Source organism: Corvus moneduloides, chromosome 22 (genome assembly GCF_009650955.1).
Source record: "Corvus moneduloides isolate bCorMon1 chromosome 22, bCorMon1.pri, whole genome shotgun sequence".
Classification (NCBI taxonomy): Eukaryota; Metazoa; Chordata; class Aves; order Passeriformes; family Corvidae; genus Corvus; species Corvus moneduloides.
Window position 1 is genome coordinate 7178374 of NC_045497.1, and position 14727 is coordinate 7193100.

General features: G+C 49.9%; 1 protein-coding gene across 6 annotated transcripts in view; it reads right to left on the minus strand.

The window, feature by feature from the left end:
* Positions 1–14727, minus strand: part of CCDC30 (coiled-coil domain containing 30) — a 34939-nt gene that overhangs the window by 12660 nt on the left and 7552 nt on the right. For 3 of the 6 annotated variants that reach the window (XM_032131568.1, XM_032131569.1, XM_032131567.1), the window contains 7 exons: positions 11547–11700; positions 8651–8766; positions 6689–6781; positions 6106–6212; positions 5139–5331; positions 1439–1537; positions 653–793 (listed from right to left, as the gene is read on the minus strand). In XM_032131568.1, coding sequence (XP_031987459.1) covers positions 653–793; positions 1439–1537; positions 5139–5331; positions 6106–6212; positions 6689–6781; positions 8651–8766; positions 11547–11700 — 903 coding nt within the window. Of the gene's footprint in view, positions 1–652; positions 794–1438; positions 1538–5138; positions 5332–6105; positions 6213–6688; positions 6782–8650; positions 8767–9233; positions 11493–11546; positions 11701–14727 lie in introns of those variants that run through there. The other 3 variants (XM_032131572.1, XM_032131573.1, XM_032131571.1) reach the window with 3 other exon arrangements.

Genomic DNA, 14727 nt, shown 5'->3' on the forward strand with positions numbered 1-14727 from the left:
ATCTAAGGCCTCTCAGAGTGCTAAAAAACGGGTTTTGTCATGGATGTGACCCCCCATTGCCAGTCTCTCATTGCCAGGTCCCTTTGTCCAGGCCACGGATCTGCCAATCTCCTAAATTTTTACCCTCATTTTCAGCCCTTGTCCTGACAGCCCTTGGACAATTTTGCTGGCACCACTCACTGTCTCTCCTCTGCGGCCCAGCTGGAATACAAGAGTTCCATCAAAATTCCCAGCAGGAAAATCCCCAGGAGCTGATTTAGGACCTAAATTGGTTCAAGCCAAGTGTGCTGAGGTCCTTGGGGAAATCCCAGCAGGATGTTCATTTGGCTCTGGGTGTTCGATTCCTGCAATTAATACCTGAGCCTGAAAACTCCCTCTTTGCCCTCCAGAGAATCAGGGTTTGGCTACAAAGTTGGAATTACTGATTTGGTATTAGATTCACTGAAAGGAAAAATAAATTCTGGAGTTAGAGATGGTGCCATGAGAGCAGCTGGATTGAAAACCCTTTGCCAAAGGTTTGAAAGTGGCTGGGCTAGAGAAATGCATCAAGAGATGCCAAACAATGAGCTTAGGGGGCACCTGGGGATGTTTCAAGGAGCACCCAAAGGCAGCTGGCTCCTGCAGGGAGTCCCATCACAGGGGCTGAACATACCTGGCTGCCCAGAACCACCTTCTCGGCCTTCAGATCTTCCCGCAGCAACTCCAGCTCAGATGCCAGTTGCTTTCTCCGTTCCCTCCTCTCTCCCAGCTGACTTCCCAATTTGTCTATGGTTTCCTGACAGCTTTCCAACATCTGGAACAAGAAATGTTAAGAGTCACTGCTACAGCATTGTTTTTTCTACGCGGAGAGAAGCAGATTGCAGGAAATCTAGGAAAAAAGAGGAGAAAAAAGGTTCTCAAATGTTGCCAGTGGAATTCCTACATGGCTTATCCAGGGCTGGCAGAACCTCCACTGACCCAAAACACCTTGGGAAGCTCCTCCCCCATCTCTGCCTGGCTGACACACCAGGCAGATCCAGTTGTTGGGCTGGCAAGGAACAAATGGACAGGAAAGTTAACCCAGAACCTGATGGGAATCAGCTTTAAATGTATCTACACATCCCTTGGTTTCACTAAGCCCTAAATGAGAACTGAACACCTTCACACGGGTAAGAACTTCACTCTTGTGGGGAGATAACAAACTCCTCAGCTGACAGAGCTGAAGGCAAGACAAATTCCTACGGGGAGAGTCTTCATGGAGATCATGTCGTCTGCTTTCCTCCAAAAATCCACTCATCTGCATGAGCTGAGGGGCTACAAATCCTCAGCAGATGGTGACGAAGAGCATCCCCAGGAGAGGGTCACTTCAGATGCTCGTTTAAAACATTCACTTCATTTAAGATGCTCATTTAAAACATTTCTAAACAGAACAGTTCATTTCCCAAGGAAAACTTCTCACCTCCTGCATCTCCTGAGCTCCAGACGCCACCTGCTCGTTCCCGTTCATCTCACTTTTGTTCTTCTGCACCTCAAGCAACTCTGTCTCCAAACTGGTGATCTAAACATGGACAAATTCCAAGTTAAAACCAAACCAGGACTCACAACTAAATGCACAACTACTCCTAGAGTGCTCCTTGTGCTGCTGTTATGGGATAAGCCCCATGTTGGAAGGAAGGAAAGAACAGGAGGGGGTGTGCATGGCCAGCTCCAGCTCATCCCTCATCCTGCTGCTTCCAAGGAGGAAGGAGCCATCTGGACTCAACCCAGAAAAAGACAGAATTCTGCTCCAGGCACATGGTGAAAACTCAAAGCTTCCACACATTGTGGTGCTCCCCCAACATGGAGGACCCCAAGACACCCCAGTTTAGGTGCTGGGTCATCCTTGTTCCCTGTGCTGGGAGTGCTGATCTCATCCAAGCAGATGTTCAACCTGGTCCATCAGGACTCATCCTGGTCCCTTCACTGCTCATAGGAAGTTGTCAGTCCCTACAGAAGGGCTCCAAGGACTCGGGATTTGGGACAGCAAAGTGCTGACCTCTGTAACCACTGACTTCTCCTCCTCCTGGCACCTCCTGGCAGGTGGGAGTTTGGACAAGGTCTCACTCTGCATTTGGATCACCCCCCAAGGACATCTGCCCTTGGGGGGAAAAGTTTTTGGTCCTGAAGTTAAAAAAGGAGCTTGGAGCAGCCCAGCTAAGGATCATCCCAGGGGAGCAGCTCAGCTTCTCCTCCCCATCAGGGATGCCACAGACCCTTTTCCAAAATCCAAGTCTTGGCACTGGCAGCCCCCGTGCTCCGCTGCCAGCAGGCGCCTGGGCAGCTTCCCTTTCATTCCTTAGGCTCGAAATCCTGTTTGGGCTTATTTCTAAACCCCCAGGATGAACTGTCCAACTGTCTGAGCTTGGCTCTCCTGGAATGAGCTGGGACACTGGAGGGAGATAAAATCCAGCTCCATGGAACCCCAGACTGGTTTTGGTTGGAAGGCACCTTAAAGCCCATCCAGTCCCAACCCCTCCTGTGGGCAGGGACACCTTCCACTATCCCAGGTTGCTCCAAGCCCTATCCAACCTGGCCTTGGACACTTTCGGGGATGGGGCAGCCACAGCTTTGGGGGATCTCAAACGCAAAACACACCTCCCCTCCTCACCCCCAGCCAGCCTTTGGTCAGAAGTTGTACCCAGCAATGCATTTCTTTATTCTCCCGCCAAGCCATTAACTTTTAAGCACTTAATTTGTGCTCCCAGTCCCATGCCAGCAGCAGAACAATCCTCACTCTGTATCCGCTGTCCTCGTCCTGAGTCACAGCCTGACCAGCCAAGGCTTCTGCAGCTGTGCCAGGACCAAAAACCCTCCCAAGTCCTTCCCAGCCAGGGCAGGGCTGGCAAACACCCAGCCACACTGCCTTCCCCAGGCTCCAGCCCCTTCCCTCCTCATCTCCAGGGCTCTTAAAGCCCGTTGGGAATGCAGGACACAGCTCAGCAACCTCCAGCTAAGCAGATGGATCTATCCAAGGGTTAAAACCCACCTCCTCGTCCATCCCGTCTCTGCTCCATGGCCCTGCATCCCTCAAAATGGTTCTTTTCCAGCTGCAGCAGCTGCCAAGCCTCTGCAGCCAAAATGTCTCACATCTCCTTGGCTCCCAAGCGTGGCATTCCCAGGGATCTGTGTGACAACCCACAGATCAAAGCAGTGATTTGTCCGAACTGAAAACACATCATGTTTGATTTGTGGAGGCCTGTGTTTACTCTGCTCCAAGGGGGAAGACTTTGGTATGAGCTGAACAAACCCCAAGTTAAACCAAAGCACTGCCATGGTGGACAGACCCTTTTCCATCCCATCCCAGAGCTGGCTCATGGATCCTCTGAGACAGGAGACAAACAAGGTGCCACTGGCCCCCTCATTAAGGTATTTGAACTTGCCTTCAGCCTGTGTTTAGAGGCTTTTCCAGAGGCCTGACAGGGGATTCCTCATCTCTTCCTTTCAACAATCCAGCTTGGAGATGTGTATCCACGTGGGATACACCAGCACCATCTCCTACACCATGTTTTAACCCAACACCAGGTGTTAGGACACATCATTCCTGACTGGAAACCTGGAGGGGTCCAAAACCTCACCTCAGAAATCCCCTAGGGGCACTCTGGACTGGTGCAGCTGCCAGTCAGGAAGGATGGATCAATCCAGGCCCACTGCAGAGAGGGTTTCCAGCACAGATAGAGGGCAGAGGGCAAGAGCCCCAGCAATGAAGAGCTCCTGGCCAGGCAGCAGAGCCTCAGCCCACGGGAAGGACCTCCTCAGCCAGCCTTTGTGGGGAGAACCCCACCTACTCACCTGGCCAGACCAAACTCTGTTTTCCTCTGTTCTCTCTGGCTGTAAATTCCCCAGCTGCTCCCCCTGTAAGGGATCAGGTGCCCTGGCAGTGATGCTCCACATGGAATTTTCCCTGGGGAAGCAGTGCCAACCCAGCCTGTAGAGCCAGTACTCCTCACAGAGCTACTCCAGAGGGATGGAGAGTCCCTCCAGAAAACTGAGGCTAAAAACCACCCTGACAAAGGCAGCATCAGCCTGACAGGCTTCAGCCACAACTTAGTCCTTGCTCAGAGGATGGAGGTGGCCCTGCAGGTGCTCAACGAGGCCCCCAGTGTTGCCATGGTTCTGGAAAACCAGATGTTCAATGAAGTGCTTCACATCCATGATTTCCCAAAGGTTCCCATTTGTCACATGCAAATAATACAGAACTTCTATCCACCTCCAGAAGTCAAAGCATGATTTGAGTGCACTTGTCCTATTAACAGAAATAGATCTAGGTTGCCCTGGGATGAGGGTCCCCAAAATCAAGTAGGATCCAGGTTAGGAAGAGGTTGCTGAGGTCACATCTTGATCGAGCAGAGCTTCTCAAGATGGATCTCAGAGCTCTTCCAAGAGACATGACCAGCCCCCCCTCACAGCAGCTACTGCACCACGAGATAGGAAGAATTCCCTATCCCTCGATTTGTGTGTTCAGAGGGATGTTCCCAGGCACTGCAGATGCTGGTCCTTCACACCCAGCACTGTTTGACACATCTCCAAGATCCTGGGGAAAAGCCAAAGTGGAATCTTCTGCCACCAGGACACTTAACTGCTGATATTTCCTGGGATCAAGGAGCACCACTGCCCCAGACAGCAGGGTCAGATGGGATATTGGGAAGGAATTCTTCCCTGGCAGGGTGGTGAGGCCCTGGCACAGGGTGCCCAGAGCAGCTGGGGCTGCCCCTGGATCCCTGGAAGTGTCCAAGGCCAGGCTGGACGGGGCTTGGAGCATCCTGGGATAGTGGAAGGTGTCCCTGCCCACGGCAGGGGTTGGGACTGAATGGGCTTTAAGGTCCCTTTCCAGTGAAACCAGTCTGGGATTCTGTGAGGGGGAACAGGAGATGGGAAAGACAATGCTGCCATAACACTGGGGAATCTGCACTTCCAACCAAGAGTCATTTACTCCCTGCTGGGATTTTTTCCTTCCTTCCCCCTCTCTCCCAAACTGGCAGGGTTTTCTGGCTGCATTTCTTGTCAAACTAAACACAGCAGAGTGCAGGGCCAGGTCAAACATTATTTTATTCTTCCGATGAGAGAGCAAAGCAGCTGGAATGAAAGAAACCCAAACCTTGTCTCTCCTACTCCTTACTCACTTTCTGGTGCAGTCCCTCCACCTCGCTCTCCAGCTGTTCCTTCTCTTGCTTGGTTTGGATCTGTGTCTCTCCCAGAATTGATTCCAGCTCCTCATTGCGCTCAACCAAACCCTCGCATTCCTGCTCCAGTTTTTGCAGCTTGTGAAGGAGCTGGGAATTCCTGCCCTCGCTGTTTTCCACGGCTTCCCGGCACCTGCACGTCAAAACCCAGCATGACCAGGACTGGAACTGCATTCCAATTGCTCCCCACCAGCAAGGAAAAGCCGAGGTTTTCCTCACACTCTCCTGCTGATTTCCAGTCTCACATCCACCATGGTCTGTGCCTGTCCTTATTTAGAAGGGAATTAGGGGTGATGGGATCTACACGAGGAATTATGAAGGTCTCGGCAGGAAACAGGTCAGGCACAAGGTTGCCAACAGCAGAGAGACAACAGCAAATTCAGCTGCTTGAGGTGGAGAACAGGCTTGGGAATCTGAAGGGAAAAATCCAGAGGGATGGGATCAGCCCCCCTTTCCTCCCTGAATCTGCCAAAAGAGGTGTGGCAGCTCCTGACCAGGTATTGGGAGAACAAAGCTTTGAATTCCCTTAGAAATTCCTGTTTACATATTTATGGTTGAAAGCCAGGTGTTTTGGTGCACTCCTGGAGAGCATCCAAATCCAGAGAAGACTTCCCAGCACCAAAACAGGTTTAAAGACAACATTTTTGTCTGCAGAGAGCTCCAAAAGCCCAAATCCCTTCTTTTAGGAAAGCAACAAACTGGAGGAAGTGTCAGCATTTAACTGGAGGAAGTGATTCCTCAGGACTGCATCAACTCCAAATTTTCCCATCTGGAAGCAGAAGAACAAAGTCCTAAAGGGTATTTAAAACAATTTAGTAACCAAATAATCCTGCAAGACAGAGCACCAGAGGCACAGCACCAGGAACCAGTGGAAGTACAAGGGGTGAAGAATTTCTACACCTCTCACCTTTTGTGGAGAATTTCACCACCCTGATCTCCATGTTCCTGATACGGGGCAGCTCTGCTGGCACCAGCGTCTCCATCGGCTCCTGCTTCTTCCCGTGTGCCCTGTGCCTGAGAGAAAATCAACATTAGCACAGAACTAGGATTGAGATCCCAGAATCCCAGGATGGATTGGGTTGGAGGGACCTTAAAGACCCTTCTCCAAAGTCCCTCTCCAGCTCTCCTGGAGCCCCTTTAGGCCCTGGAAGGGGTCTAAGGTCTCCCTGGAGCCTTCTTTTCTCCAGATGAACCCCCCCAGCTCTCCGAGCTTGGCTTCAGAGCAGAGGGGCTCCAGCCCTCGGAGCATCTTTCTGGCCTTCTCACTCAGCTCCAACAGCTCCACATCTTTCCCATGCGAGCACAGAGTGATTGCAAGGCTACCTGCGTCTCTCAGAAATAAAACATGAGTCACGTCAGCTTCATCTCTAGGCCCTAGGAGCAAAACCCTCCAACCACAGAACATCCAGGTTCTCACAGACAGCTAGGGTCAGGGATGCAGAGGAGACCCTGTTTTTCTGGAATGACAAAGAGCGAGCCCTTGGAAACACCTGCAGTGAGGCTGCTCCAACTCCCTCGGCCGGTGGAGGCTCCGGCCTCTCGCTCCGCTGGTACTCACAGATCTCCTCCTTGAGCTGCTCCACCTGCAACACAAAACACCCGCTTTGAGTTTTGGCAAACATTCCATTTTCATATTTATTATTAATTTATTGCTATTCCTTATCCTGAGGGATTGCTGAGATCCTGTGGCTGCTCCAGCTGCCGGATGGCCTCAGACAAGGAACAGCGAAAGTGGGAATGTGCAATCCATTAAAGGGTGATTTTCCTGAATTTATTTCGCTTCCTGACCACACCCACATTGTGTCAGATTCCAACTGCTATTTCTGAGGACACCTTTCAGTGTCTTCCATCCATGAGATCAATGGAATTCCATTACCAGCAGCAGCTCTTCACCCCACAGTCAGAGCTCATCCCAGACCAACTGCCCACCCTGCTCCTCCCCTGCTCTTCATAACCCACAGGCAACAAAACACCTTTCAGGACACAGAGCTGATGTAGTTGGTAATAAATTACATTTTCTACTCTATAAATTAAAAATTGAGAGGTTCTCAACTTCTGTGCCAACAGTTAAACCCCATTCCTAAGGAATAAAGGCAATTTGCTTTTAGCTTAACATGTGACTGGAACTGATCTCAGTCTGGCTACATTTTTTCCTGTTTGGTGACCACAATATGTTACATGTATCTATATGGTTTTTGTCTACATAGACATATATAGACAAATAAATAGATTTTAATATTATATTTCTACTTTATTATAATCTATACATACACGTGTGTATCCATAATGACTGAAAGGAGCAATGTCCTACAGCAAGGAAAACATTATTGGGAATAAAAAAAAGAGTAAACAGAGGAATTTGAACTAAGCTATGTTTTTTTGCAGCTCCAGAAAGAGACCATGCTGTAAACACAAGGTTTGTGGTGACAGACATGGAAGAACCAGCAACTTTTTTAAATGCAAGGAACAAAACTATAAAAAATTCTGTACTATAAAAAATACCGTAAAATTCTGAACCCCTCAAATGGGAATAAATCCTATTCAAGATATTATCTGATAAATATTATTTGAAAAGTTATATTCTCAGAGATACTTGTATTAATTTAACGATACTCATTTGATGTGAGAGAACTGCAAGACAGCCAAGAACTCTCAGTGCTGGGACGGCAGAGGCAATTCCAGGCTCTCAAAGGCTGATCTAAGGAAATCAGGAAATAAGAACAGCAGCAGATTTTGTGCCCAATGACACATTTTAATAGGAAGCAGACTCCTATATCCCTTCCCTGTTGGCAACTTCAGTAAGGAATTATCTGGCTGATAGTTCCTTAATTGTTCCTTAATTCTAGGTGGCATTTAGAGAATCCTGGCTGTACGACACCGAGCATTTAACTAATAATAATGTAATAGTAATGTAATAGTGAGTCATTCCATTAAGAGAGCCCACAGAAAATAAGCAAATTAATCAATGTGGCCAAGTTAAAAACTAAAGGGGCTGAGAGGGATCAAAAATGAGCATAAATTTCAAATGGATTTCAAACCAGCTCCTGAGGGGTTAAAGACAAACTTAGGTAAACTGAACTCTTTAATCCAGTCCAGGGAAAGGCACATGTGTTCCTTACTCTGTTTACACACCTGAGTTGGGCTAAACACCAACCAGGAGCAGGGAGCTGATCCCTCTCCACAGGCACAGGAAAATGTGTCCCAAAATCCTCAAGCCCCCACTCAGTTAGAATCCCTCCAACTCTTCCTGCATGGAAGGAAGCTCCCAGAGCTGCATTCTGCCTGCTTCCCAAATTTTACTGCTCCATGAACCACAACACAGCCAAAGTGCAGCTCTGGAAAGACTGGGCATAGAACAGGGAGGGAAAAGGGGAAGGCAGGGCAGGTTTGGGAGCAGGGATGACTTCCAGGAGCCAGCCCACGATTGTTGGCTTGGCTTGGTGGATCCTCACCAGCTCCAGGAACGCTTTCCTCTCCAGGTCGAGCGTCTGGACCCGCGCCCGCAGCGCCAGGATCTCCTTGTCCAGCCGGCTGTTGTGCTCCATGGCCCTCTGGAGCTCAGTCCTGTCTGGAGACAGTGGCACCAGGAAAGCGGTCACTGGCCTGGCCCTGCCCACACCGATCCCACACGTGGGAAAGGTGGGAGGCAGCATGGACATGTCCTCATGGGAACACATCCCACATCCACTGGAAACACGTCCCACATGGGAACACATCCCACATCCACACGGGAACACATCCCACACCCATGTGGGAATACATCCCACACCCATGTGGGAATACATCCCATATCCACTGGGAAGACATCCCACATCCACATGGGAACACATCCCGCATCCACTGAGAATACATCCCACACCCACATGGGAACACACCCCACATCCTCGTGGGAACACATCCCACATCCACGCCCTCTCCCTCCCACAGCAAAGGATGTCCCTGGAGATCCAGATTCAACAGCAGTCTCTCCATCATTATTCCAGTGATTCAGTTTACCTCTGGATCATGGAGGTAAACCTCATTTAAATCACTCACCTCATTTCATACGGGTTTCACAAACTCTTTGGAAAACCCAAACAGCCGCATTTTGAATTTTCACCATAAAATCCATCATTGCCACAAGCAGGAACACAATCCCAGCCAACGTATCCATGTTGTCCAGGCATTAAAATTTAATGGAATGGCTACAACTGGAAAAACTGCACACCAAGCCTTCAAACCTGGATCAATGACTAAATTAATACCAAAACCAATTAATGCAGATTCCCAATATTTCCAGGGCAGAAATAGGAAAAGGTGTTTGTACTAAGAGCACATGTTGAGGACACACTGATCTCCTCCCAAAAAACAGGGAGACAAATTTCCTTAGAGAAAAGGGAAGAAAAATTTTTCCCTTTTAAGCTTAACACTGGGCACAGGAAATTTTAGTTTAAATTTTATGTCTATTCAGGAAAAAATAATAAACAAATCTCTTTCTTTGGTTCCAGTTCAAAAAAAGCAACAAATTCCTTTTTCAAACAAGGATTCTGATGTCAGATTTTCAGTCGTGTCATTTAAAATAAAAAGCAAAGAACATCTTCACAGAATCATAGAATGGGTTGGATTGGAAGGGGACCTTGAAGATCACCTCCTTCCAACCCCATCTTCCACCAGAACAGAAATTTTACTCAAAAGCATGTTGATCACTACACAGATTGATGATAAAATTATACCAAAATGATGATTAAAAGGATGATAAAAGGATAATAAAATTCCAGCTCTTTTCCTCTTGCAAAAATCCTGACCACCCCCTATTTTCCCATTCCTTCTCCTGGTTTTCCCCCTCAGCTTCCTTCAGGGCCGACCACAGGGGTGATTCCACAAGGAGAACAATGTTTGGATGTGGCAGCCTAGTTCTGCTTTGGAAAAACTCCGCAACATTCCTTATGCACTTTGTTAAATAGCATTTAAAGCCTTTCCTCGCCAAAATCCCACTAACTGGGCTCAAACTGGTCAGGAATTCTTCCCTCTAATGCACACAAGTTACCACCGAACCAAAATATGCTGTTTAAGGGGGTTTTACTAAAGATCAGTGATCCCAGTTTAGGTTTTTAGTAGCAAATCAATTGATTCCCAGAGCAGCTGTCTCGGAGCTCGCCAGGAGGAGAAGCCATGCGGAGACAGAGAACCAGGGAAGCCACTGCGACTCTGTCACCCTCATTTTGCACACACAGCACAACAAATCCCAGAGACAAAACAAGCATTAAACCCTTACTCACCGTTTGCAAAGCCTTGTATTCATTTGACACCTCAGAAAGCACAGATTTCCCTGAGCAGGCTACAATCTCTGAGAGTCCCAGGCTGGAGCCCGTCCGTGCTCCAGAGAGCCAGCACTGGAGCTGCCACACCACTCACCCCATCCCTGGGGACTATGGATCGATCTCCACCCAGTACAGGGATGAAAAGGCAGGGAATGATGGGGCTGGAGGCTGGAGAGGAGCTGCTGGGGCTGGAGAGGAGCTCTCAGGTCCTGGTGCTGTGTGTGTGAGCTGCAAGGGGAACCCTAGGATCTGCAATTGTGCCCTAAACCTGCCCGAGGTAGTGCCAGGGAAGGGAGCTGGTCCCTGGAAAGGCACATGGGGCTGGGATGAGTCACCTCATCCCAACTGCTGTTCTCCAATGAAATTCTGCATCACAGATTTGGGGACAATGCAAGGAACCCCCCAAGAGAGCATCTAGACACCTGTGTATCGCTAAGGACATTTTCCATGGACATTTCACTCCAAGAGCAGCTTTACCACCAGAAAGCTGTTTATTTCTACAGTCAGAATTTATAAAAAATCCTACTAATAAGTAACACTTCAGGGCTGGTCAACAGCTATTTCAAGGAGGTGAAGGGAATATTCTCAGCAAGGACAATGTACCCAGTCACTTCCCCACTGCTGCACTTGCTAAGGATCCTATGGAGGCAACATCCCAAACTGCACCTGGAGAACCCTGGGATGAGGTGTCCAGCTCTGCTAACTGACCCTGTGCACATGGTAATTCAGCTACTGTGCTTCCAGACCAAGCCATCATTTCCTCTCCATCCCCTCCTAGGGCAGAAATTTCTCCCTGGCGAGGAGCCAGGGATAGGAAATTAGTCCAGACTGTGCAGATGCATCACAGACCAGAGAAGCCCAGTCTCAGAATTAATGGATTTGTGACTGTTAACAACTGCATTCCCACCTCCTAGTGAGCAGGCTGACTGACTCCTGGCACTGATTTTCCCACATTCCAAACAGAGAGGACACAGGACAGGCTGCACCCCCCCCCCCCCCCACCCAGGGCTAAGAGCAGGCCAGGAGTGGCCACCAGAGCAGCGCTTACCTGCTCCACTCTGCTCCTTGCCTGGTGCTTCCAGCTCCTCTGTCACCCTCTGGATATCTTCCTGGGCTACCACCAGCCTCTGTGGGGCCTCATCCAGATCTCCCACAATTCCTGCAGGCAATGCTGGTTCCCCCTCCAGCTCTTCCCTGCAGAACTGAAGCACAAGGGTTAACGTGCCAATGGAAATGAAAAACCCTGTGGTGATGTTGATGCCTTAGGTGGGGGTCAGGCTCTGCTCCCAGGGAACAAGGGACGGGACAAGAGGGAATAGCCTCAAGCTGTGCCAAGGGAGGTTTAGCTTGAATAGTAGGGAAAATTTCTTCAGGGAAAGGGTGGTTAGATGTTGAAATGGGCTGCCCAGGGCAGTGGTGGAGTCACCATCCCTTGGAAGTATTCAAAAACCCTGTGGATGTGGCACCTAGGGACTTGAGTTAGTGGTGGCCCTAGCAGTGCTGGGGGAATGGTTGAACTCAATGATCTTGGAGGGCATTTCCAACCTTGCTGATTCTATGAAATCTCAACTATGAGCCAGGTCACCAGGAGGAAAATGTGTTATTTCCTTATTTCTGTCTCCCCAGGAAGCTGTATGCATTCCTGTTGCTCTGGGAATTCAGCTCCCAATGCCTGACAGGTGTGAGCAAAGCCAGCCTTGCACAGAGAGATGTTCCTGAAGAGCAGCACCACCAGCACAGGGCCACGTGTCCCTTGGCACTGACACGTGTCCCTCAGGACCACTGAGGGGGATTTTCATTTCCAACCTATCTTGACTAGAAGGGGTTTTATTATCGTGCCTTATACTTGACGGGGATGTTTCAACCGGAGTTATCCCAAACCCTTGTGAAAATCCCTCAGTTCTCCCAGCTACTCTGGGGGGTTCTGTGGGTTCACTACTTTTTTAAGACCTCTGATCTCCTGGGCCTGCCCATGAGAGCTGGAGGGCTCAGTTTTGCCCCAAGTGTTGGCACTGAGTGTGATTGGCTCACTTTGTCAGAGTAACACTGGGAGACCTGGAATCATGGGATCATAGAAAGGCCTGGAGTGGAAGAGATGTTAAAGACCATCCAGTTCCACCCCCTGCCATGGGCAGGGACACCTTCCACTATCCCAGGTTGCTCCAAGCCCTGTCCAATGTGGCCTTGGACACTTCCAGGGATCCAGGGGCAGCCACAGCTTCTCGGGGCACCCTGTGCCAGGGCCTCACCTCCCCCACAGCCAAGAATTCCTCCTCCATTCCCCCTTGTCCTGGCACTCCAGACCCTTGTCCAAAGCCCCTCTCCAGCTCTCCTGGAGCACCTTTAAGCACTGGAAGGGGCCTTAAGGTCTCTCCAGAGCTTTCTCCAGATGGACATCCTCAGCTCTCCCAGCCTGGCTCCCAAGAGGCTCCAGCCCTCAGAGCATCTCCATGGCCTCACTCCAACAGGTCCTTCCTATGCTGGGGTCCTGGAGCTGGAGCAGCACTGCTGGGTGGTCTCTTCAGAGGGGAGCAGAGTCACAATGCTGTTTGGCCTTTGGGGTGCAAACACACACTCCTGGCTCATGTCCAGCTTTCCGTAAGAACTCCCAAATCCATCCCGCAGGGCTGCTCTCCATGAATTCCTCCCCCAGCCTGTGCTCATTCTCAGATTGCCCCAACCCAGGCACAGGGACTCGAACTCCATGAGGTTCCCTGGACCACTGCTCCATGTTCCTCTTTTTTATGGAGTTACACATTCCTGTTCCACTGCATCTGCACTGAGGGTTCCACTGCATCCTAAGGCTCAGCACATTGGTTGCCATCAATATGCGGCACTTCAGAGGGTGAGTGAGCTGGCACATGCCATGAATCCAGAAGGCATTTCCCTATGGATTTCCCAGAGCTGACCACACAGCGAGGCAGGTTTGTATCCCGCCTTTCTGCTTTCCTGGGGATGCAATAAAACAATCAATTCTGCTTGAGCAGTCTGGCTAAAAGCTGAATTCATCCCTGTACCAGACAGGAACGTGTCCAGCCCTTCGTTCCGGAGTGGAACAGGCCAGCTGGGAACAAGCAAGGCCACACATTCCAGTAAACAGAGTAAGAGGAGCAATTAACACATGAACCTGTAACACTGCAGCAACTCTAATGGTTCTGCAAAACAAGTGGGATGCTCCCGGGAACAATAGAGTGTTTAATCAACAGTTTCTGCTCCACAGGCACAGATAGCAATGACATCACTGGGGAGAGTAATCAGTCCTGTCAGGGAGACAGCCAGGAAAACACATCTCCAATGTGTCCATATCTGGTTAAAACCACAGAAAGAGTGCCCAGTGTAAGAACTGTGGAGAAGCTGTGGTTGGTTGGAAACAGAGAGTATTAAATTTGTAACACTTCCCTGGAAGTGTTCAAGGCCAGGCTGGAGCAATCTGGTCTAGTGGAAGGTGTCCCTGGTCCCTTCCAATCCAAACTGCTGTGTCATTCCATTCCTGTCAGCAGGAAGAAACAGAAAGGAACAAGAGCAGGAGCCCTGACCCCTATTTGAGGTCCTCAGTGTTTGGGAGCTCAGGGACAAACAGCAGCTCCCAGAATCCCAGAGCACTCCTGGACTCCAGCTCCAGCCATAAGTCAAGAGTAGGTGGAAACTGGTGGCCTTGGAACCATAGAATCAGAATATCCTGAGCTGAAAGGTACCCACAAGGATCATCCAGTCCAGCCCCTGGCCCTGCACAGACACCCCAACAACCCCACCCTGGGCACCCCTGGCAGCGCTGCCCAAACGCTCCTGGAGCTCTGGCAGCCTCGGGGCCGTGCCCATTCCCTGGGGAGCCTGGGCAGTGCTCAGCACCCTCTGGGGGAAGAACCTTTCCCTGATATCTAACCTAACCTTCCTTGGCACAGCTCCAGCTGCTCCCTCAGATCCTGCTCCTGCTCACAGAGAGCAGAGATCAGGAGCAGCTGCAGCCACCAGTGAGCTCTGCCCTCAGCCTCCTCTGCTCCCCCTGAACCCAGAGAAAGTCATTCTTACCCAGTGAAGATCCTCACCCCAACCACATCACAAATTCCTCAATATAGTATTACAATTAATCCATTTCACTGTCCCTGTGCAGATGTGGGAGTAAATCAAGTGCAAAGTGTGAGAATTAAGAAAGGCGCTGACTTAGAATCCTGGAATCCCAGACTGGTTTGGGGTTGGGAGGGATCTTAAAGCTCATCCCATTCTACCCC